We start from the raw sequence: 24159 nt of genomic DNA, 5'->3' as shown, positions 1-24159 counted from the left end.
CCACAGCAAGTAACACTTTATATTACTTGCATTCTACCAGTTAGGAGATATATGCAATATATTGAAATACACAGGGATGGAAAAACTATCACTTTTCTCTTTTAGATCACTGTTATAGCAGAAGATACATTTTTCTGAAAGTTTTCAAAAAGTCAATTTCTAATATAGAGATCAATATCCCATGTTTCCTTTGCAACTTGAATATGAAGAAGTGCAAAGATGATTCAGCAGGGAGGGTTTTTTTTTTTCATTCACCAATTCTTTGCAGTTGAGCTTTCAAAGAAAATATTAGCTATAAACACAGTAAATTAGCTATTCGTGGTAAGCCTGTTAGTGTATGCTGCTTAGCATTTCTGCTTTACTCCTTGTGATGGAGATAGCATTTTAAGATTCAGTGCAGCGTAAATAGCTACGGTGTAAGGACTACGGGTGAAGAGATTCAGTGGTTCAACAGTCTCTTCTGTGCTGATCATGGAAGCTGAGTAACTTTCAGCCAATCAATCACTAAGCACAATTTACCTCAGAGGTTTGTTGTACAGTGAGAATAAAAGTATTATGTACTTTGCCTTGAGTATCTAGGGAAAATACAAAGCACAGATCTAGTATAAAAACAGAATTAAGCAAGTAGAATAAGAGAAAACAATTTCTTGCTTGCTTGCTTAGGAATCCTCCTTAACATTCTAGTCCCAGCATTCTCTTTAACTCTAAAAATTTCTAAAATTAATTCTAGAATTGGAGTGTGTAGTTCCTTCAATCATTTTTATGTCTCTCTGCCATCTACTGATGCACAGTATTATTAATTAAAATTGAAACACTTAATTGATTTGTGTATGTGCTTCTGTGTATTAACACAACAGAAGCAGAATCTTGATACAACCAGCATACTTGATTTTTATTTTTTAAATAAAAATAAAACGAGAAGAAATCCCAGATAATTGGGCAGGCAAGGGGATAGTTTGCACACCACCTATGAAGGTCTACATGCCAGTAGCCTATATGAACAAGCTTGCATAGGGCAGGAGCAGCCGACTTCTCTCGCTCTGTGCTCCCCTTCTCCCTATTTTCCTCCTTCCTCCTTTCCACCTCCCCACTCAACAGAATGCTGAGGTAGGATCAAATAACTTCTTAGAGACTCTAAACTGATTGCTTATAGAATTATATTATATAACTCTGCCTTTTCCTGAACTACTTTATTATTTTGCATAACATTATACAAAGAAGAATCTAAATATACGATTATGAATTGTCCCTAAGTGAAAACCACCTTCTTGTTGATTCTTATATCAATTTTACTTTTGGTCCTGATGCTAGATAAGTGGCACAAACAGAACAGGCATACATTCCTGTGTCAACACCCAACATTTCTGTGTAACACCCAACACTATAGCAAGGAGAATTACATTTTTAATATTTTTTTGTTGTACTGTTTATTTGAAATCCTGGATAAAAGAGTTGAAGCCAATCTTATGGCACATAATTATAATCATATATTATTTCTAGCCTTGATTTTATATACTGAAATTAGCAAACCCTACGTTTAGTCAAAACATTTTCTCCTATTGGATTGTATGAGTGTAGCCATCCTGGCCAAAGTCATGGAGAAATATGAGAGAAAACATTGGAATGGGAAGATCATACCGGTAGAGAATGATTGATGGCAAATCTGGCAAGTAGAATACCAGCAAAGGTCTTTTTATTAACTACTGAATGGAGGCTTTAACAAAGTGGATTGCAACAGGTTCTCTTGAAATCTTAAGTACTGAGATGTGACCTGCAGAATCTTCTCCTAGTATTAGGATGTAAAATACAGGGCTGAGAGAAACCATTAATCTGGACAACAAGGGCATTCATGGAAAATAGGTTTATTAAGCATGTAATAGTATAACCAGATGAATAAGATCTTTAATAAAGAACAGAATTTATGCTTCCTGGACTGTTGAGAGGCCGGAAGCTAGTACGGTAATTGCCACAATATATTTTAAATGAAACATCCTTTCCTTTTCAAAAAAAAAAAAATGACCTGACAAAACGTTACATACACTGCATAAATTTTCTAAAACATGCAGTTATGCATTTAGTTATTTCTGATAAAGACTCACCTGTGTTGTGTGCTTCTAACTGAGATAAAGAATTCACAGCCACTTTGCATAATGAACAATACAGTAATTTTTTGGCTTTCTCCTCTTCGGATTCAGAAATGGCAATTGTAGTCCCATTTGTGCTCTTGGAAGAAACTGGCCACAAAGGTGTGGTTATTGTAGCTGCTGCTACTGCTGCTGCTGTACTGACAGACTCAGATATAAAGGTGACCGTTTCAGCCCTTGAAAGTTGACCAGAGTCATTAGCTTTCAGAATTGCCCTGTCTTAAAGAGAAGGAGAGAAAGAATGAATATGGGACTGACAATTCTAGCAGTACCATTCCAGCAATTCCTCAAAGGAGTCTTTCTCAATCTACAGCCCTCATAATGTATTGATGTTATAATTCCCAAAAATCCCAAATTGTCAAAGGTCACACACTGTCTGGAAATTTTTGCCCTGACACACACAGAAGGCATGAGGTTGACAATTTCTCACAGCAATTTCTTTAAGAAGGAAATCTTATATTAATCAGTTTGATGGAACTCACCTCAGAAATCTCAAGTAGCTCATGAAGAAAAAATGATATATCTAAATAATCAATGCCCATATTCTTACAATAATAATTTCAGCTTTTTTTATTCAGCTACAGCTATATGAATAAAAGCATCTGTAAAATAATTGTATTGGACAGAATAGATCTTTCTGCTTGCCTTATACAGGGTGGAATATTCTGAAACTTACTAGTAATGTGAGAATGATCCAAAGTTGAAATTAACAAGTGAACTATAGACCATATGCTAGAAATCCTTCCACTTTTTAATGCAAGTCTGTCCCCTCACCTGCTTGTAAATGCATTAGATGGTCCACTTCAGTTGCATATTTTCTCAGCTATTCTAAGACACTTTCTTACATGAAATTTTACAAAATTAAAAATTATTATCCAAAAGTTACATGTAAAACTCAAAGCTTTGAACAAAACAGAGCTTCTTGAGATATGAGTTAAAAAAACATCTTCAAAAGAAATATATCAGTGTTCCCCAAAGGAGATGGATTACATTGATCTTCTGGGGAAAAAGAGAACTGCCCCAAGAATTGCAAAAAAACAAAAACAAAACACCCCAAAGTTAACATTGGCATGCTAGCAGCTCTGTTTAGGGCTTCCCCATCACAAGAGGGCTTTGCCTTCTGGTGTTAATTCCATGCCATGGTAAACCTTGGTGTTGCTTCTTTGAAATGTGACTCCATTCACAAGGATTCAACTCAGTTTATGTCATGAGGCAAGGGAATGAACCTGTATGGGGGCCAGCTGTTTCCAACAGGATATGCTGTCCTAAAACAGGACAGGCAAAAATTGGTGGAGAGGTAATTTCACTGTAATTCCTAAGAGCAATACAGCACGGATACCACATGACCTTTCTGCTTTACACTGATTGCCAATTCGTTTTTGAAGAGATAAAAAATGGACAAGCTGCTTCTAGATGAGTTACTTCTTCCAAGTGACTGGGCCCAAGTTATTGAAGGTTTTAAAGTTAATAAAGACTTAAACCACTTGGGCCGGTTAACTTGAAATATCTTCTTCAGGATGGCTGTCCTCTCCACAGCTCACTGAAGCTATCGAAGTGCTTTGCCTAAGAATTTTGTCTTAATGGCAGTATAGAAGCCAGGTCTGATATAAAGCTGCATCAGTTCTTCAGAATTTGCTTCTTGATAAGAGGCCTAATTTAGCTTTAGGGTTTTTTTTTATGGTCTTGAAACAGTCTCTTGGGCAGGCACAACTGTAATAATAATTTAAAATTTATTTTTAATACTGTATTCTTAGGTTTAGTAATCATTTTTTATTGGCAACCAGGAGACCATTTGCTAGTCAATGGTTTATAAAGATTAATGATAATCAGTATAATTTATGATGCAGAATTTTGCATGTAACTGCAGCCATGACTGAATGTTCATTGTTATAATATCATTGGACAAGAAATGTTGACCAATATACATACATACATACATACATACATACATACATACATACATACATACATACATACATACATATCTTAAATGGTCTTGAAGGAAGCAGCATTAGATTTCTTTTAGATTTCTTGGATTTAGCTGAGCCACATACAGCCTGACTACTCTCTTTTAAAGAAAGTGATATTACTCAAAGTACATAAGAAAAGTACCGTAAGAAGCAATAAATAGAAGAAATTAAAGACAGAAAATCAAAGAAAGGGAAATCTAACTAAATCTCTTTACACCCATACCATTCCTTTCTATCCTTGCAAAACATCCTCATTTCTACCACATGGAATTCCATGCACCAATTCACACACTGTATTTGTTATTCAAATTTATTTCCCTCTTTTTGAAGATATTATCAGCCTCAGCCAACCATGACTTCTCAGTTTTCTCTCTTCTTTCAACCCTTTCATTCTTAATGTAATTATTGTGTGATTTGATCTTCATTAATTCTCTGCATATTCTATGTATATGATCAAGCAACCTCAATGTACTTCTTTCATACTAGTTGCTAACTTCTGTTAATTCATATTAACTCAGCACCCTTTAATTCCTAACCCTCTCTCTTCTTGTTTCATCTAACACATTCTAAAGTATCCCATTCCCACTGCATTCAACATGCTGCTATGCTTCTTCTGACACATCCAACTCTCAAATTCATACAAATAAAGAGTGTATAAACATCCTTATATATAGCCATTTTTGTTTTTTTTGACAAAGATTTATTCCTCACAAAAGAACAACCTGCTAACCATTATCTTCCAATCCAAATTTGCACCTACTTTAATAAATTATTATTTTAAAATTTGTCCTTGCATTTTTCCATCTTTCATAAACTGTCTACCGAAATGCCCATCTTAATAATTTCTTCCCTTTTTTGCCACGTGCTATATGTATAACTTCCTACTGATCATATTACCTGTTTATTCAAATTATGTATTTTCTCTGTCAATGCAATTTACTTTGATGTTTGATGCACTGGTTTTTACACCCATGCTCCTCATTGCAATATGAAATCCTATCTAATATTCACTGCAAATAATTCAGATCCTCAACCAACAAAGCACTTTTTGCATACAAAGGTCTGCACGTATTTATATCTCCAATCAAAACACCTCTGTCGTCAATATAGTAATTTTGTCTTATTCCACATCCTTTTATTCCCACACTTAATTTACTTACGCAGTATAGATGCCCTATCACATTCAGCAACCAACGTAAACTCTCTATTTGTTGCATAATTCCACCCTCTTCATTTTATCATATGCTTTTTCTAAATCAATAAGCATATTGTAAGGTACTTTCCCACCTTTCTCAGCAACATGTCGAAGAGCAAAAATCTACTCTGCATGCCCCCTGCTGAGCAAAAAGTCATATTGCACTTCTGAGATTTTGCTCTTTTATCACCCCATATACCTTTTTGATGAGAATTCTACTGAGCACTTCCCAAACACACTTAACAAGCTAATCTCCATTTACCATTGCTATTTTTTCTTTGTATAAGTGAACAATAATATTCTTACAATCATCAGGTAAAGGTGTGGTCTTCACAGGTTAAACAAATTGCGTAGCTATTCCATAAGCAAACCACCTCCATATTTGTATATTTCTCTGGTTGTATCATCTGCACCTACAGTCTGACCAGTTTTGAATGTTCTCAATTAAGCATTTATAGCTTTACATTATTATTTTTTCTTGAACACCTGAATCTAGACTGGCAAGAGTCTAGATCAGGGGTGTCAAACTCAATTTCATTGAGGGCCACATCAGTGTTGTGTTTGACCTTGGGGGGGGGCTAGGCTGGGTGTGGCCAGGGAGGGCGTGGCCAGCTCAACATCACTCATGTCGGGGGCACCTGTGGTGGCCTGAGTGCTCTGCTAGTGAAAACAGGCTCCCGAGCTCCGTTTTCAGCTGCAACAGCCTCCTGCAACCCTCTGCCAGTAAAAATGGAGCTTGGGAGGGCCGAGGCAGAGGCACTGTGGGCCAGTCCTTTGCTGTTTCCAGGGTGGCCCCTTGGGCCAAATCTAAGCACCTCGTGAACCAGATCTGACACCCCTGTCTAGATATTCCACTTCTTTCAGAGCTCTCTGTAATTACAATCCCACCATATTCTCAACAGCCTCCTTGGGAAAGAAGGGGATGTTAAAAGTAGAGCTATAAGTCCAATGGTGTTGGATGTAAGATTGCTTCTTTAAATGGGAATAGACAAAGGTTCAAAGTTGCTGAAACCTTCCTCTTCTACAAGGTGGTGCCAAATAAAGTCTTTAATCCAGCCTTTAATTCTTTCTTTGTCTGCTTTTACTAGCCAAAAAGGACAGGGATCAAATTCAGAAGCAGTAGAGCTCTTCTTATTCTGTCTATGTCCTTGAGATCACAAGCTCACAAACCAAGCAACAGTACCAGGCATTTTGTCTCCTCATGTAAAGTGAATATCAGCAAATTTATTCATTAAATGATTGATCAAACAATCCCACACTGCTGGTTTGATTGGTTTTCTGCCGCACCTCCTCACCATCCTTATCATTTCCCTAGCATTCGTGTCGCTCAAATATTTCATGAAAATAATGACATAGGCAGTGTGATGTCACAATGCAAATTCTGTCCCTTACATACTTTTGTGGGGCACCCCCACCCTGTTAAAGACCTTGGAGTTTTCATATCAAATGATCTAAGTGCCAAAGCCCACCGCAACTACATAGCAAAAAAGGCTCTAAGAGTTGTAAACCTAATCTTGCGTTGCTTCTTTTCCAAAAACACTACACTACTAACCAGAGCATATAAAACATTTGCTAGACCAATTCTAGAATACAGCTCGCCTGTCTGGAATCCTCACCACATCTCTGACATCAATACAATTGAACGTGTCCAGAAGTATTTTACAAGAAGAGTTCTCCATTCCTCTGTAAACAACAAAATACCTTATCCCACCAGACTTGAAATCCTAGGCCTAGAAAACTTGGAACTCCGTTGCCTTCGACAAGACCTAAGTTTAACTCATAGAATTATCTATTGTAATGTCCTTCCTGTTAAAGACTACTTCAGCTTTAATTGCAATAATACAAGAGCAACCAATAGATTTAAACTTAATGTTAACCGCTTTAATCTAGATTGCAGAAAATATGACTTCTGTAACAGAATCATCAGTGCTTGGAATATTTTACCTGACTTTGTGGTCTCTTCTCATAATCCTAAAAGCTTTAACCAAAAACTTTCTACTATTGACCTCACCCCTTTCCTAAGAGCACAAACGTGCCTACCGTTCCTGTCCTATTGTTTTTCTTTTTCTTCTTCTTCTTATATATATATATGCTTATACCTCCTAATATTTACTCATATATATGTTTATATACTATATAATCTTTTTTGTATGATATTTATATATATTGTTGTGACAAAATAAATAAATAAATAAATGATGCAAGCACAGAGTAGTTTACATTCTGACATACATTGTGTCATTTGCTTTCTTATTCCATTGTGGGAATTTTTGTTCTAAATTATGTTATGTAAATTGTCTCTATTTTTAACAGAGATGTTTGATCTTTGAATAATTTACAGAGACCCTACTTACATAATGTGGCAGGGCATACCATAACAAGATTTGGTTTACCTTTACCTTGTACTATGCTTAAATCCCTTGATTAATGCTATGGAAGTGCAAAACTACACAAACCATTTCAAGCATCTAACAGGGCTGATGGCCAAATTGAAAAATATAAGTTTGTTCTGGATATGGAACAAAATGAGCCTTTTTTCCACATATAGAAAAAATACTGTGTTTTTTGAAGATCAGATCTTTCATTCTTATGAAAGAATGGGAAAAAGCCAGTGGTGAAATCCAAATTTTGTTACTACTGGTTCTGTGGGTGTGGCTTGGTGGGCGTGGTGTGGATTGGTGGGCGTGGCAGGGGAAGATACTGCAAAATCTCCATTCCTATCCCACTCCAGGTGAAGGATACTGCAAAATCTCCATTCCCAAACCACTCTGGGGACAGCCAGAAGTGGTATTTGCCAATTCTCCAAACTAGTCAAAATTTCCACTACCAGTTCTCCAGAACCTGTCAGAACCTGCTGGATTTCACTCCAAGAAAAAGCCATGACTATTGGCGATGGAAGCTGAGGAAAAGGGAGGTTTGGAAGATAAGGGAGAATGTCAGTGTGATATGCCATGATAGGACACTGGCAGTAGTGGCCAAGGGGAGGAAGGATTAGGAATATTGGCTCTGCCACTCTGGGAGCTGTTAAGATAGAAGAGGAAAATAAAAATAACACACACCAGCCCTGACCTACTCATCCAGTGAAATCATTCTGAAGTTTCTGTTTGCTTGTTTTTTTCTTTCCCCCAGCTAAAACCTGGAACAATAACAAAAATGCTCTGGACTGACAGCAACAAGAACTAACCTGGCACAGCATCTTTTCTCTTGGAAAAGAAAATCTTTGATGGTGAGTATATTAGACTGGGAGATCAAAATCGGATAATACATTGCAATGACAAAATTAACACCACTGTATATCCATAACAGAAGCTTAATTAATTGAAGCAGGAATGGCTTCCTTATATACAACCTATTATACCGCAAGACAGATTTAGACATTTGAAATATGGTTTATCAGAAATAAATAGAAACCTTCTGCAAGCATTCTGGATTTGGCTGAAATGGTAAAATTGACTATTTTGCTTAAAGAAAGGAACATAAGTACTTTTGTTTCCACATGGGAACTGCTTCTGAACTTCGTGCTTCATGTGGAAAAGAAATACACCTTGATTTTAGGTTTTACTGATTAGACTGATAGACTTTTGTAGAAATGACTGGTTCATGCTATTATGGTAAATCAAAAAGTGGTAATTTGTTGTTAATGCCTTATTCTTCTGTAACAGAGAGAGTTGGAAGTCAATGTTTCTTTTTCTTTTTCTTCCCCTATCCTTCCTCACTTTTTCCCCCTTCCCCCTCACTGTCCTCTTATTTGCTTTTGTATTTACTGTGTTATAATAAACTTATAACTTAATAAAAAACTATTGGAAAAATAAATAAATAAATAGAAACCAATGATGTTCAATGTAAAGCATAAATATGTAGTTTGTGGTTAGTAAAAAATAGTTAGGCTAACCTAGTAATAATTCATTTGTTCCATTTTTTCTTATTATCTTTTATATTCTATTATTTAAGAATAGAATATTTTAAAAATGTTCTGGGTTTTGTTCCTGCTGAATAGAAATATTTATAGAGTTTAGTTTTGGGAGGAAAACAAAACACAATTTTCCATTTTGTGTACCTTATTAGCTAACAGCAAACATATGTTAGCATGCTATGCAAATACACTCTCAGTGGTGGAATCCAATTAATTAAGTTTGATGACAGTGCCAGGGACAATGATCTTACAGGTGTATCTGCTATAAATGTAACAGATTTGTATTTCTACTACAGCAATAAATGAAAATGGTTACTCTTTCATACTCGTAGTTTATAGTCTGTAGTCACCACATCTAATCTATATTACTTGTATTACAGTATAGCAAAACTTAATTACAACTATCATTAACACTAACACATTTACAAAGGAATAATAGCATTCTAAATTATCCGTAGATAAAGTCTACTCAGAACTATGTATTTACACCCTTTACTCTTGTATGAAGGATCAGCCCAGGAAAACCTCTGATGAAAAACTAGTAACACTGGAAATTCTAATATTCTAATAATATGCAGCACTAGACAAAGGATCTGGGCAGCAACATAGCCGATGTTGCCTGGCCATGGGACATTATTTGTAGAAGGTGTTACATAATACTCAAAGATACATGGAACTTTATTTTTTAAAGTATGCAGTAGACTACTTCACATAATAAATTTAGTTTTGCCCAAAGTTCTAGGAAAAAGGGGAAGATCTTGACTGTTTTCCAATTCTTAATAAAAATGTTTATTTACACTGAAATCTTAAACAAATAAAGCCACATTTAGCTCTAAGTAGAATTTCGGGAAATCTGTTGAACCTTATGCTGTTGAAACCTTTGACTATTTTATTAATAATTTCCCTTCATACACTGATTCAGCAGATAAGGCTCTGTTTTTTTTTTTTTGATTTCTATTTTTCTACAGAAGTCACAAATATCGCAATACATACCCAAACTCCCAAAAATGCAAAGCTATTTTAAAATATCTGCATTGAACTGTATTCCTTCTGCCAACATGCTGGCATTTTTCTTTAATACCATTGACCACAGATTACAAAGTATGAGTATGAAAGAGTCCAAGTTGCAGAGAGTAACCATTTTAATTTACTGCTCTAGTAGAAATGTCAAACAGAACTTCCTCTTATTTTAAAGGAAAATTAAAAAGATTGTAAAAGATTACAGTTTATAAATACAGGAAGAAATAGCAGGTTCATTACCACTTTCTGTGCTGTATGCTATTGTTTCTTGAAAATCTTGGCAAATCTAATCAGCGAATGGGTGGAAGAGTTTTAGATGACATGTCACTAGATCTCATATACTAAAATACTGTATGTGGTAAAATATGCTTCTTGAAAAGTACAGTATCATATGTGCTGCAGATTATCATATCTTTCTAATCTTTATTTATTGGGGAAAAATAAGGTGGAACTCTTATTAAATTTAATTATAAAAGCAAGCACTGCCAAATATCATTATATAAATACATTTTCTTAAAAAGTTAACATGATCTAGGAGTAGAATCAAAGAAAATATTTAGAAACTGTGAAACCACAAATACCGTGGAAAAGTCACAAATACTACAGAGTCTGGGAAATGAAAAAATTAGAAATAAATGCTTGAATTTCACAACTAAGCTCCTGTTGACACCAGAGGGAATAAACCATATGCTGAGTGGCTCACAGGGAGCAAAAGATTCTACATTTGTATTCTGAAATGCATCTCTAAAGCTCTTTTATGTAATTCAAAATATATTCACTCATTCTCTTATCCTCTGTATTGTGAAGCAAAATACAAAAATGTGAGATTCAAATCTGCAATCCCTTTATTTTGAAGAGCATTTGTTTCGATTTAGAATGTATAATCAAAGGACTCCCATTTATATTTAATAAGTGAATAATACATTTCACCTTCATGCTGCCTGAATATTTAGGCACTCATTTTGTTTCATAATCCATGAATCTGAGGGGCTTACATGTTTAATTCAAATTATTTTATACTGAGAGGATCTATGACTTCTATCACATAAGGACAATTTCATGTATATACTATCATCATCATGTAGTCCTTAGTGATTTTCTTTGCATCTTTAAGTCAGTCTTACCTTTTGAGGACTGTCTTGATTAATCCCTGAAATTTTGGGAGCAAGTTTTTTTTGGAAGTTGCTTGCCCTTGCCTCATTCCTAAGGTTGAGAGAGAGTGACTGCCTAATGTCACCCAGCTGGCTTAATGCCACTAGTGGGACTAGAACTCCCAATCTCCTAGTTTCTAGTCTGGTACTTTAATGACTGCATAAACTGGCTCTCTACTTGTGCTTTGGAGAGGTATAGATTGAGGTCAAATTGTAAGTTGTTTTATTTGAGTGAGGCAAATCTTCTTTCTATCAACCTTTCCTGCCCAATGTCTCTTTTTACTCTTGAAAATTTTATTTGAACATTTACCTTATAAAAAGCAGTAGTTGAACTTATGAATACATTATCTTTATATCAACAGGTTTTCAAATTTTGGTTTCCTAAAAAAAAGATTTCATTAATTAATAAGCATGTTTGCCACAAACTTTAATCAAACATCACTTTGCCCTTCAGATGGGCAGGGATTTTTGCCTTCATACTCTAATCATGCCTTTCCAAGGCACCTTGTAAAGAAATTAAATGAAGGGTTCTTGAGCTCAGCTTCACAAACAAGCTCTAGGATGAATCAGAACATGTACAGTTTATTCAGAAAACAAAGTAGCTGACACACTGACAGGGTATAATTCCTAAATAAATCGGGTTCCCCTACTACAACTATAGTTCCCCTACTACAACTATAAAGAATATTGGGAAGTTTTGGATTTGTCACCAATTATCAGCGAATCTATTTTGCACGCTTGTTATAAAATTAAAATATAAAATGTTTACATTTATATCTCTTTTGGGCCTTGCATTTCATGTGAAAGAGGAAAGGGAGGAAAGTTATGCTCCATGAACAGGTAGTCCGCGCCTTACATCCATTCATTCAGTGACCAGTGAAAAAAATGGATATGTGACTGGCCCCCAAAGTTTTGACCATTACAGCACCCTCTCTTGGCCTCCCTCAACTCACGTGTGTCCTATGCTAGGTCTCTTAAGTCTTCCCGTACCCCCTCCCCACTCCTTATTTTGAGCTCCTTATTTATGCCCAAACTCTTTGGCAATTAAGCGTGGTGTGAATATATATATATATATATATATATATATATATATATATATATATATATATATATATATATATATATATATATATGGAAATTAGAACAATAATTCTATTAAATCACCCACCATGACAGGTCCTACTATAGGACAGTGGGGCATCTTGTATTTTTCTTAATAAGGTTAAGCAGCTTGGAAATAAATTAATGGGAGACTTAAGTTGGTAGCTGATAGTATCCTTTATTTTTTTCAGAGCTGGTAACTTGATAAACTTCAACAACATTTTTGTTTAGCTGTTCTATTATTTCATTGAAACTCTTTCTTTCTGATGTTCCTTTAGCTATTTCTATTCTTTATAAAAAAAAAAAAACCTTCTCTTATTTCTCCAGTTCAACTTGTGTGGTATTTCTATTTCCCCCCCCCCCCCCTATATCCAGTACTGATAAAGACCAAACTTATTCTTTCTCTCTTCTCATTTATACTCATATTTTTATTGCTGACATATTATTTTCATTACTATCCTTTATTTGCCTATTTAGAAATAAAGCCCAGAGGGGGGAAAGATACAACTTTACTATACACAAGAGATAATATATACTGGTAGTAAAAAAATTAGATGGCCAAAATGATTTCAATTGTATCATTAATGTAATATTGTATATGTTACCTCCAGACTTTTTCATTCTGGCTTTATTGCTTAACAGTTGCCTTCAAATTACGCTCTATTATTTGTAATATTCCAGTCCCATCCGTGAAAATATAGTTTTATTTCTATCACCTTCCTGTCTACTATTAATCGTTTCATAGTTCCCATCACCGATCTCTTTCCACTTATGACTGTATGACTATAACTTGTTGCTGGCAATCCTTATGATTTATATTGATATATTGACCATCAATTGTGTTGTAAATGTTGTACCTTGATGAACGTATCTTTTCTTTTATGTACACTGAGAACATATGCACCAAGACAAATTCCTTGTGTGTCCAATCACACTTGGCCAATAAAATTCTATTCTATTCTATTCTATTCTATTCTATTCTATTCTATTCTATTCTATTCTATTCTATTCTATTCTAAAGATAAATGTAATTGATTTGTGCTTGTAAGATCACAGTGGTAGATATATGGGGCCAGGCTCTACCTTTAGCCCAGTGATCATCCCTGCAGTTCTCTCATAAAGGGTGGATATGGGGAGCCAGTCCAAGCAGACACCTGGCTGAGTTCTCTAAACTGGGTTCTACTTTTCGGACAAGACTGAACAAGCGCCCTCGTCAGTAATACCAACAGAAGAAAGTTTACTTGCCAACCCAGACAGTTCATGTTTGTAGAATGGGGAAGGGTCATTGTTTGTGTCAGTTTAGCCCTGGCAGCTTTTACCCACCAGGAGAATTTCTTACTGTGACTCTAAATTTATTCAGTGGATGTTAGATGGAAATGTGATTAAATGGATATGAGCTCCAGTATATTTATCTGCTTGATATTCTCAGCTTCCAGAACTTGTATATGACTCTAAGCCTGAAATAATTTGTAATAATCATTAACTTTTCTTGTAAGCTAAATTAAGTTTATATTTTATAGGTGTATGCTTATATCTATGTATACACACACACACATACACACATCCATAAATCAACCATTTGCAAGGAGTGAACTACCTGCAGCCTTCAGTTCTTAAACTATTGAAAAGTGGCTACTCAGTATCCTTCCATTTTGAAATTGAAAACTGTAGTTTAACCCCCAAAATAGGCCATTCGGATTAAAAAATAAATAATAAAAGAAAGGTCTAAATCCCTTTAGAGGAAGAGTTTAGAAGAAACCTATGGCACCCACATATGTGCCATATGTGGTCACATCCATTTATGGACCTCAGGCTCTAAAAACTTATCTTCTTAATTCTTGATGTATGATAATAGCCTTCAATTCCTGCAAAGAAGAGACCAATGTTTTCTTCCAACGTGTACAGGTAGTCCTCAACGTACGACCACAATTGAGCCCAAATTTTGTTGCTAAGTGAGAAATTTTTTAAGTGAATTTTGCCCCATTTTATGAATTCTCTTGCCACTTTTGTTAAGTGAATCACTGCAATTGTTAAATTAGTAACACCATTGTTAAGTGAAACTGGCTTGCCCATTGGCTTTGCTTGACAGGCAATAGCAAAAAGTGATCACATGACCTCAGAACACTGCAACTATCATAAATGTGAATCAGCTGGCAAGCATCTAAATGTAAAGTAGATCAGGGGTGTCCAACTCAAGGCCCGGGAGCTGGATCTGGCCTGCGGGGTTCTTAGATCTGGCCCACAGGATTGCCCTGGAAACAGCGAAGGACCAGCCTGGGGTGCCTCTGCCAGAGAAAATGGAGCCTGTGAGGGCCAATGGCTGCCCTCCCAAGCTCCATTTTCCTGGCAGAGGGTTTCAGGAGCAGCCAACAATTGAGTGAGGGAGCCCGTTTTCACTGGCAAAGTACTCAGGCCACCACAGGCGTCCCCAGTATGAGTGACATTGAGCTGGCCATGCCCACCCTGGCTGCGCCCACCCTGACCCCCTGAGGTCAAACACAACCCTGATGCGGCCTTCAATGAAATCGATTTTGACACCCCTGCTTTAGATTATATTGATAAATTTACTAAGGTAAAGATCAGAATAAATTTAAAATCTATTGCATTCTCTCCCCCCTCCTCCAGTGTGGAACCAATTATATTTCCATGGTGAGATTTACAAAGAACTGTAATATTGTGGATGATGCTTGAACTTTACCATGGATTATAAGATTACACAGAAAGACCATTCCACTAATTATCAAGTGAAATACAAGAAATATGGGCTTCTTAAAGTAGAGAAGAAATAGTAAACTAAATGCTAGAAATTGCAGATTTATTATTGTGATTCAACCTTCTCCAGAGAGCCCCAGGAACATGCTCATACAAAAACACTTTCCTGCCCTCCAATTCATTATTTTGACCCCCTTGGAACACTAAGCTATCAAAAGCATATCTTTGTGAAAATTAAGAGTTTTTGTACATTTCTCAGCTGCACACATATATAGCTATGACTGCTGGCACAATTGATCACTGGATTTAGAGATCAGGACTGTTGGTAGCTTCCCCACAGTCTTTTTACTAGCCTTCTTAGCTTTGATTCCCCTTGCCAACTATGGGGAAGCTCAATTATACCCACTCTTTCAACTAACAGATTATGAGGACTGGGGGGGGGATACTTTAATTTTTGACAATAGTAGAACCTAAAAGTAGCAAAAATAGTAGTAAAAGAGAGACGAATGTTAACATATCCTACGCATGAGAGTTTTTTTAAGCAGCCACTGTTGTGTGTCAATATTGATAGATTGGAGAACAGGTTTGATCTCTGATATTATATTAAGACTGTGCAAATAAAATATCTGTGAAATATTGCAATGGCTAATGTGCTGCAGGTTGCATTCATTCCCACCTTGGGGAAAAAATGGATCCTATTCACCTTTGCCTATATAAATTAAACTATGCTATTTTTAATAATTAGGCCAAGATGAGACATAAGTATGTATTAACTACCAATGGCATAATAAAACAACTGATATTTATATGTACGAAAGAGAATATGCCTGGGGCCATTTAAAAGCAAACAGCATCACACTGAGGGCTAGTAGAAAACAGAATAATATACAATCTCTCTATATCCATTTGAGAGCTACCACTGGAGGCAACTTTTAACACAGATAGTTGAATCACTCTGTCGGCATCTCTCTATTAGATCTGCTATCAGTATTTGCCAATCACTGGCTAATGACTAAAAGTTTAATAGATATTCAGAGGGGAAACAGGAAGACCAAATGAAGCTTCATAGGGAATCTGACCCATCAGTTTTAACAATCACTTTCTATTTTTTATCACAAATATTGGCACTGAAATAGACAGAGAGTATCTAGACAAAAATCTCACATAAATCAAGAAGGAGAAGCAAAGAATGTATAGAATGAAAATTTCATTGACCTGATTTGTTAGAGATGTTGGCCGGGACCGGCGTAGCAGAGCCGTTCATGTTAGCCATTGCGCTGTTCTTGGAAGCACTTGCTTTTGGTCTAGTTTTCGTTGCTTCTAGTGCTTTGACCTTCTTGGCATGTTTACTTCCTTTGTAGTGGGCCTCAGCCTGGCTCTACAAAGGAGAACAAATCAGGCTCAACATTCATACTTGATATCACTCACAGATGAGAAGGTGGAAAAAGAAAAGTTATACAACTTCCAATAAGAGGCAATACGTTCTTTTGCCTAAGAAAAGTTAGTAGTGCTTCGTTAATATTGTTCCAGGATTTCACAAGACACTTTTCAGACTTTAACTAAGATCTTATTGAAGAACATATATTTTCATGGATTACAGCAAAAGGATCTACCTCCTTATTAGTTTTTGACTTATACTCTACTATAGTTTTAACTCATTGCAGGAAGTTAAATGAAATTAGATTTGGAAATTAGATATTTATCTGATTATTAAGGGCCCAGTTTTACTTCCAATTAGAAGACAATTCTATTGAAACCACTATGAGTTTGCATAAGATTATAGCCTACTTATTTGTACCAGACTTTATGAATACACACTTGTGATGGTCTGTGTCTATTACTAGTCCTATACAGTATAGTTTTTTATTTTATTTAAAGATAGGTATCATGTCCTATGTGCAAAATTATACTTGCTTCTGATATTACCTATTTTCTACTTTTTTGAAAACATATATAAACAATCCAGCAGGTATTATTACACAACATTGAGTAAAATCTATATTACTGTACATATGGATAGTCTACTAGCACTTTAAGTACTATATACTTCAGAGATGGTTTTGGCAAACGATTCTTATTACAGAGCCTTTATAATATTTGCTTGCTAGAAAGTCAGCCTTACTAAACTAAGAGGAATTTCTTTTTGGATATACAAGTTTAGTATTACGAATTCTTAAACTCCAATTGATTAAGCAGTTTCCCTCCTTTGTATGATACTAATAAAATTGAAAACCTTGTAATAGTTTTAACAATCTTTATTGTGGTCTATATTTTGGTGATAGATTATTATGTGTTTGCATGCACGCATATAATTTTAACTTTATTTTCTGTGCAGTTTTATATAGAGAACATGATTGGCCCTATAGACATTGTTGTCTTTTTTTAAGAACAGAAAATGTGTTTGGTGTTATTTGCTTCTTAATCTAACTGCTGAATCTTAATGAATGTTTTACTTGCACTGATTCTGAAGATAAGTTATTTACATGTCACAAGGATTGTTACTGAGCACAGATGTATGCAGTGTGTGCATTTTCCTTTTCATTCCATCTGTTTGACTTACACCCAGGTGGCCAGGTTGCCTTATTACATGAGGTCCCAGAGTGGTTGTTCTGTGGCACCTACTTGCACTCAAAGTAATTCAGTCACCCTTTCTATAACAACATAGTGTTAACAGCAGCCTGAAGTGTTTGGAGACTAGCAGAGGTGCTAAGAAAAGCTTTCATGCTTGGGTTAATGGCTGGTTTACAAAAGGCTGTATTCCTAATGCATGTCAGCCATGGCATTATTCTTAGCAGCAGATTGCATGATACAACAAACATCTTGTGTATTGTATTTCTATATGTGTGCCACCGAAGTCTGGTCATACTTTAATGATAGGTATGATTTTTTTTCTTTTTTCTTTCAACTGCCATACAGAGGAAGAATTTTTTAAATGCCATTGTGCTAGAGTATTATATACAGTACTTATGTGTTATATAATGCACGTGCAATTATAACTACTATAAAGTTATATGCAATTTTCTGTTGTTCAAGAAGCAATTGGACATGTAGGAGCGGTAGTAAACTCCTCTATCTCTGCAATAGTAAGCTAACTATTTGTTGAACAAGAATAGCTATGAAATCTTGAATTGTATAATAAAAATTACACTTAAGATGCTTTCAATCGCTACTTTTGTTATGCAATCATCCTGCATTAACTTACATAAGGTATTCACTCAGACAACTCTGTCTTCCATTGGAATCAATTCCACATTTCTCTAACATGTTTTTCATTGCTTTATTTCTATTAAGGAGAAAACAGAGTTGCTGCACATCCTTTGAGTGGTAGCTATAGGAACCATTTGTCTGGAAGCTCTTCTAACTTGTCCCTCAGGCCCAGCTATTTTTTTTTTCTATTCCTACCATCACATTTCTGGGCACTGTTATTGCTTTTAGCTTTCTAAAGTAAAAAAAAAAAGACTACGTGCTCTGTGAGTAGCATATGTAAACTGACTGTCAATAGATATATCAGCAAAGGAAGAGAGGAGATGGGGGTAGACTGCTCTAAAACCATTTTCTCTCAAGAATTTTACAAAAATGAAAGCAGAAAGCAAAAAGTCCCCAAGTGCCTCTTTTAACAAAATATTTTTCTATTACTTCCTTTTCAAATGTCAAGGACAATTCATATGAAATAAATTGGAGTTCTCCTGGTTCATTCATTACCTATAAGGAGAGAGCAGAGCAATATAGCATTATTAAAGGTGGCTTCAGAGCCACATGGGAAGCAATCTGAACTCTCCACTAATCAGTCAATAGTGGCCTTGGTCACTTTCCATTAAACCAGATCTGCTTGCACAAAATCCTGCCCTTGAAGCTGAGGCCTCACCTCATAACGTAGGGTCAACTGCAACAGTGTCATCAGTGCCAAATTCATACTGTATGAATTTGAAGCCATGCCTATTTATACCCGAAGACTCTATTCTTCTGTTCATTACCCAGTGATTCCTTGTCTGTGGTCTTCCCAAATGGCAAAAGGTCTAGCACCATTAATCAAAAGATGCTGAATGGATTATTCTATGTTTTACTTCTGGAGAGAAAAAAACGATTGATGAAGTAGTAGGTTAAGACAGCAGGGCTACAAAGGAAATTTCTGAACCCCTTGTAAACGTCTATGAACAAAGCAATGTAACTGTAGAACACATTCTCCATTTGGAATATTTTTTAATCCAGACTTTTTTTTGCATCCACATTTGTTTTGAGGGGTTCCTGATTTCCACAGTCCTATCTCCAAAGATGATGCAACTTCAGGAGACGTGGCTCTTTGAAAATTAAGTGCTGAGATTCTCTGAGCGCAGCTACTCATTAAGTTTAGAGCATATGGATGGATAGTGTAAACCACGCTTCTTTCAGTGTTTTCATTGTAATTTCATTCACAGAACAGCCTGCTCTACTAAAAAGATCCAAGGGCAGAATAAGAAACTACAAAATGATAAGCAGAGGTGAACCTAAGACAAAGGATTACTCCATGTAGAGTTCATGTAAAAAGCCTTTCTACTAATAGTTGTGATGAGTGCAATATTAATCTTAAACTACGGCTGGCTTTGCTTCACTTCATTCAATCCTCCTTTATTGTATATGAAATCTATTCAAAGGACTCAAGCCCAAACAGATTTAAAGCTAATTATAACCTCATTTACATAAAGACATAGTACAATCCTATCCATGATTACTTATAAACAATTCTATTAATTTTATTTTGATTCTTTCCAAGATAAGTATGTGTATAAATTGTTCTAGACATCCAACTGATAGACACTTCAGTGCTAATTTTTTTTAAAAAGATAAGAAAATCTATATTATTATCTTGAAAATGGAAACTATTACCAGTCATATTTTCAAAGCAATAAAAACTCACAGAAATTTTTAGAAAATTGAATATAGAGATCAATCAAAACCTGGCCATCTTATGGATTCATTATTGTCGAAAATTGCATATTACTATCTACATACTATCTACTATATAAGTAGTATTGTTTCTTAGCCATTATGGTTATGGTCCCGCATAGTGACTAGTAAGTTCAAATATTATCTTCTCTTTTATCCCTCCCTCCCTTTTTGTAATCCTTCTGTACAGATAGTCCTTGATTTATGACCACAATTAGGACCAAATGTCTGCCACTAAGTTATGAGGTCGTTAAATAAGTGGTGCTCAATTTTATTGAGCAAATCCAGCTTCCCACATTGACTTTGTCAGAAGCCACTGGGAAGATTGCAAAAGGTGATCATGTGATCCTGGGATGCTGCAACTTTAATTATATGCTCTATTTTTCTTTCTGTTCCTCCAAGCAATCATATAATGTTTGCGGCTACCAAAAATTTACAATGATCATCTATTGGGTATTCTATAAATGAACATATTTTCTTAATTTTGAGTATTTTACTGCAAGTACATAAGCAACTGGTTCAACTCTAAATTTTGAAAATGTAAAGGCATTTTTTTTAATTGGCAAAAATTATTTGAAATTATGTTCAATGGCACATAAGGATCTTAAATATTATTCTCAGATCATATGATTTTTACTTATTTTTTATTGGCTTCCTGAAATAAACTACAGTTTCTTTTACAGGTAGTCCTCATTTAGTGACCACAATTGGGACTGACAACTCAGTCTTTGAGCTTCAGTTGTGAAACTGCAACTGAATATATAATCTTACTTCAGCTTTCCTTTGCTTTATACACATGTGAAGATTGTAAATGCAAGGACTGGTCACTAAGTTACTTTTTCATCACTGTCATAACTGCAAATGGTTACTAAACAGGGTAGTTGGATTATCTATATGTACAGATTTGTTCAGGCGTGATGGCTCAGCAGTTAAAGACACTGAGCTTGTCAGCTGGAGAGCTGACAGCGCATGTTCAAGACCCCAGCTCCTTGCAACGTGGAAGTAATATTATTACTTGCCACAGCTCCTATCCACCTCGCAGTTTGAAAGCATGCAAGTGCAAGTAGATTAATAGGTACCATTTTGGATTATAATTACAAAATAAAAACTAATACAAACTAAAAAGAAAAAAGAAAGAAATAGAAGGCAGAGAAAAGACAAAAAAAAGGGAAAGAGAATATTGTAAAGAAAAGAAATATATAAAGAAGTGCTTTTACCCTTCATCAAGACAAATGTAAATGATTTTAATAACTTCACACCTTTTCTTATAAAAACAACATAGATATCTTCTTCTCATATCCTATCCATCAACAAATCCTGTCAAACAATCATTTGTTATACAGAAAACTGCTGCATAAAATTTTGATCACTGAAAAAAATTACAATGGCCTGCATAAATAAAGATATGAAAAACAGACATTAGAGTTACCTTTTCTTGATTCTCACTTTGAGATTTTTCTTTGTACCCTAGTGCAACTTGTTATTTTTTTTCACCAAACAACCATTTCCTTTCCTTCATTGCCCCATAAAATGACACACAGCAAATGTTTTACTTACAGCTGATTCAGAAATAGTGATATAGACTAGAGTTACTGTGCTTTTAGTAATATATTGCTCTGAAATCTATTCCCACTATTCAACGATGGAACCTTAACAAATATTATTATGTATACAGCCTGGTGCTTGCCTTCCTCAGCTGTGACTAGACTCAATAATGAAATGCAAATTAGCCAATTCCCACCCACTACTCTTGAAATATGCACAACATAAAATATCTGCCCATTATCCCTTTGATTAATCTGCCCTTTTAGCTTCACTCCAAGGCTGAGAAAATGAAACAACACACATTCGCAACTGAAAAACAAAAACAAATCAAAGCATGAAATTATGTACTGAAAGTAATCTATTTTCATAGTTATAAATATTTTAGATTTGCTCTTAATAAATAATAACTATTTCTTTTTAAATTGGTTCATATGGAAAAAATGAAAACCTCTCAACTGTAAAATTTTATTTAAAGCTGAGGTTGATCAAAATGAAAAAAACGTATTCAGAAAGTATTGCTGATTGGGTCATTGTTATAGATGATTTCTTGTTTTGGCTAACTATAAAAATGTAATGTAAGCATATGAAACACAACAATCTGCAATTATTAGGGACAGATTTGAAAAAGATTAATCAGTTTCATTTTTGGACTAAATGAACAGGCCTTTAATAGACTATGTAATCAATCAGTTAATCTAAACTACGGGCTAGATCTGAATAGATTTGGAATAATTTTGTTGTCCTCCACAGGGAATAAAAATGCCAGAGAGTTGGAAAGAGGGCAAATGTAGCAAGGAGATTTGGCTTTAAACTATTGGCTGATGTCATTATTGAAAATTGACTACATGTTGTTCACAATGATTCTAGCTGACAGACTGAAAATAATCTTGCAAGAATTTATGCATGAGAATCAATGTTGGATTTCCCCCCTTAACTTAGTTAAAGAACAATGTTACAAATGTGTTGGACACTTTTGAATATTTGGAACAACTTAATATAAAGCAAGTTACTTTGATCTTCTTACATGCAGAGATGGCCTTTGACAATTTGAACTGGGCTTTTTTGTTCAAGGAATTAGAAGATATAATTAAATAATTTTGTTATCTACCTTGTTTTCCCCAAAATAAGACATCCCCTGATAATAAACCCAATCGGGCTTTTGAGCACATGGCAATAAGATCACGTGAAGTGTTAATACCACTTTATAATGCCTTGGTAACGCCACACTTGGAATATTGCATTTAGTTTTGGTCGCCACGATGTAAAAAGGATTTTGAGACTCTAGAAAGTGCAGAGAAGAGCAACGAAGATGATTAGGGGACTGGAGGATAAAACATATGAAGAACGGTTGCAGGAACTCGGTATGCAAAGTTTAATGAAAAGAAGGACTAGGGGAGACATGATAGCAGTGTTCCAATATCTCAGGGGTTGCCACAAAGAAGAGGGAGTCGGGCTGTTCTCCAAAGCACCTGAGGGTAGAACAAGAAGCAATGGGTGGAAACTGATCAAGGAGAGAAGCAACTTAGAACTAAGGAGAAATTTCCTGACAGTTAGAACAATTAATCAGTGGAACAACTTGCCTGCAGAAGTTGTAAATGCTCCAACACTGGAAATTTTAAAGAAAATGATGGATAGCCATTTGTCTGAAATGGTGTGGGGTTTCCTGCCTGGGCAGGGGGTTGGACTAGAAGTCCTCCAAGGTCCCTTCCAACTCTGATATTATTATTATTAATAAGGCTAAGCACTTATTTCAGGGTTCAAAAAAATATAAGACAGGGTCTTATTTTCGGGGAAACACAGTACAAATATTGATATCCTGATCATTAGATTCAAAACTTTTAAAGTAATGGCAATACCGTTTATTTATAAATGTGATAATAAATAACAGACCTATTGCAACAATTTAGCAATAATTTATTTAAAAGAACTTCAAACTTCTGTACTAGCAGAAGGGTATTCTCCAGAATTATTTCTTATGATTAGGACTTAGGATCTATCAACTCCAGCACCCCTGTCTAATAGTCAGGGATAGTTGAAAATCCAACTCAATCAGTGAAGCACGATAGATTTCTTGCATCTACTCTATATGTGAAGAAAATAAAATGAGGATTTCTGGGGGCAACATAAGTATTAACTGAGTTTGCAGGACTATATTTTGAGGAGAAAGGTCAAAAATATTAAATGTTATTCTTCATGCAATTTGGTATGCAACCTACATTGTAGGATCCAATCTGGGTCGGCCACCGGGACCAGAGGTTTTGTCTTCGGAGCTTTTGGACTCGTGCTGGAGCCCATCTTCAGGGAACTTCTCTCTAGCAGAGTGTGTGCTTTTTCTGTATGTGGCATTTATGTGGTGCCTGTTGTGAGTGGCTTTTTAATATTATTAGATGTATTTAATATTATGTATTATTGGATGTATCTTTTTATATATGCCAACATTGTTTAAATGTTTAACATGACAAACATATAACTGCTATTAATTTGT

General features: G+C 35.4%; 1 protein-coding gene across 2 annotated transcripts in view; it reads right to left on the bottom strand.

The window, feature by feature from the left end:
* Positions 1 to 24159, bottom strand: part of ZNF385B (zinc finger protein 385B) — a 298732-nt gene that overhangs the window by 9479 nt on the left and 265094 nt on the right. For both annotated transcript variants that reach the window (XM_058189529.1, XM_058189530.1), the window contains 2 exons: positions 16422 to 16584; positions 2100 to 2363 (listed from right to left, as the gene is read on the bottom strand). In XM_058189529.1, the coding sequence (XP_058045512.1) occupies positions 2100 to 2363; positions 16422 to 16584 (427 nt within the window). The remainder of the gene's footprint in view (positions 1 to 2099; positions 2364 to 16421; positions 16585 to 24159) is intronic.

Source organism: Ahaetulla prasina, chromosome 1 (assembly GCF_028640845.1).
Source record: "Ahaetulla prasina isolate Xishuangbanna chromosome 1, ASM2864084v1, whole genome shotgun sequence".
NCBI lineage: Eukaryota > Metazoa > Chordata > Lepidosauria > Squamata > Colubridae > Ahaetulla > Ahaetulla prasina.
The sequence above is the reverse complement of the archived record's forward strand: the minus strand, read 5'-3'. Positions and strand labels throughout refer to the sequence as shown.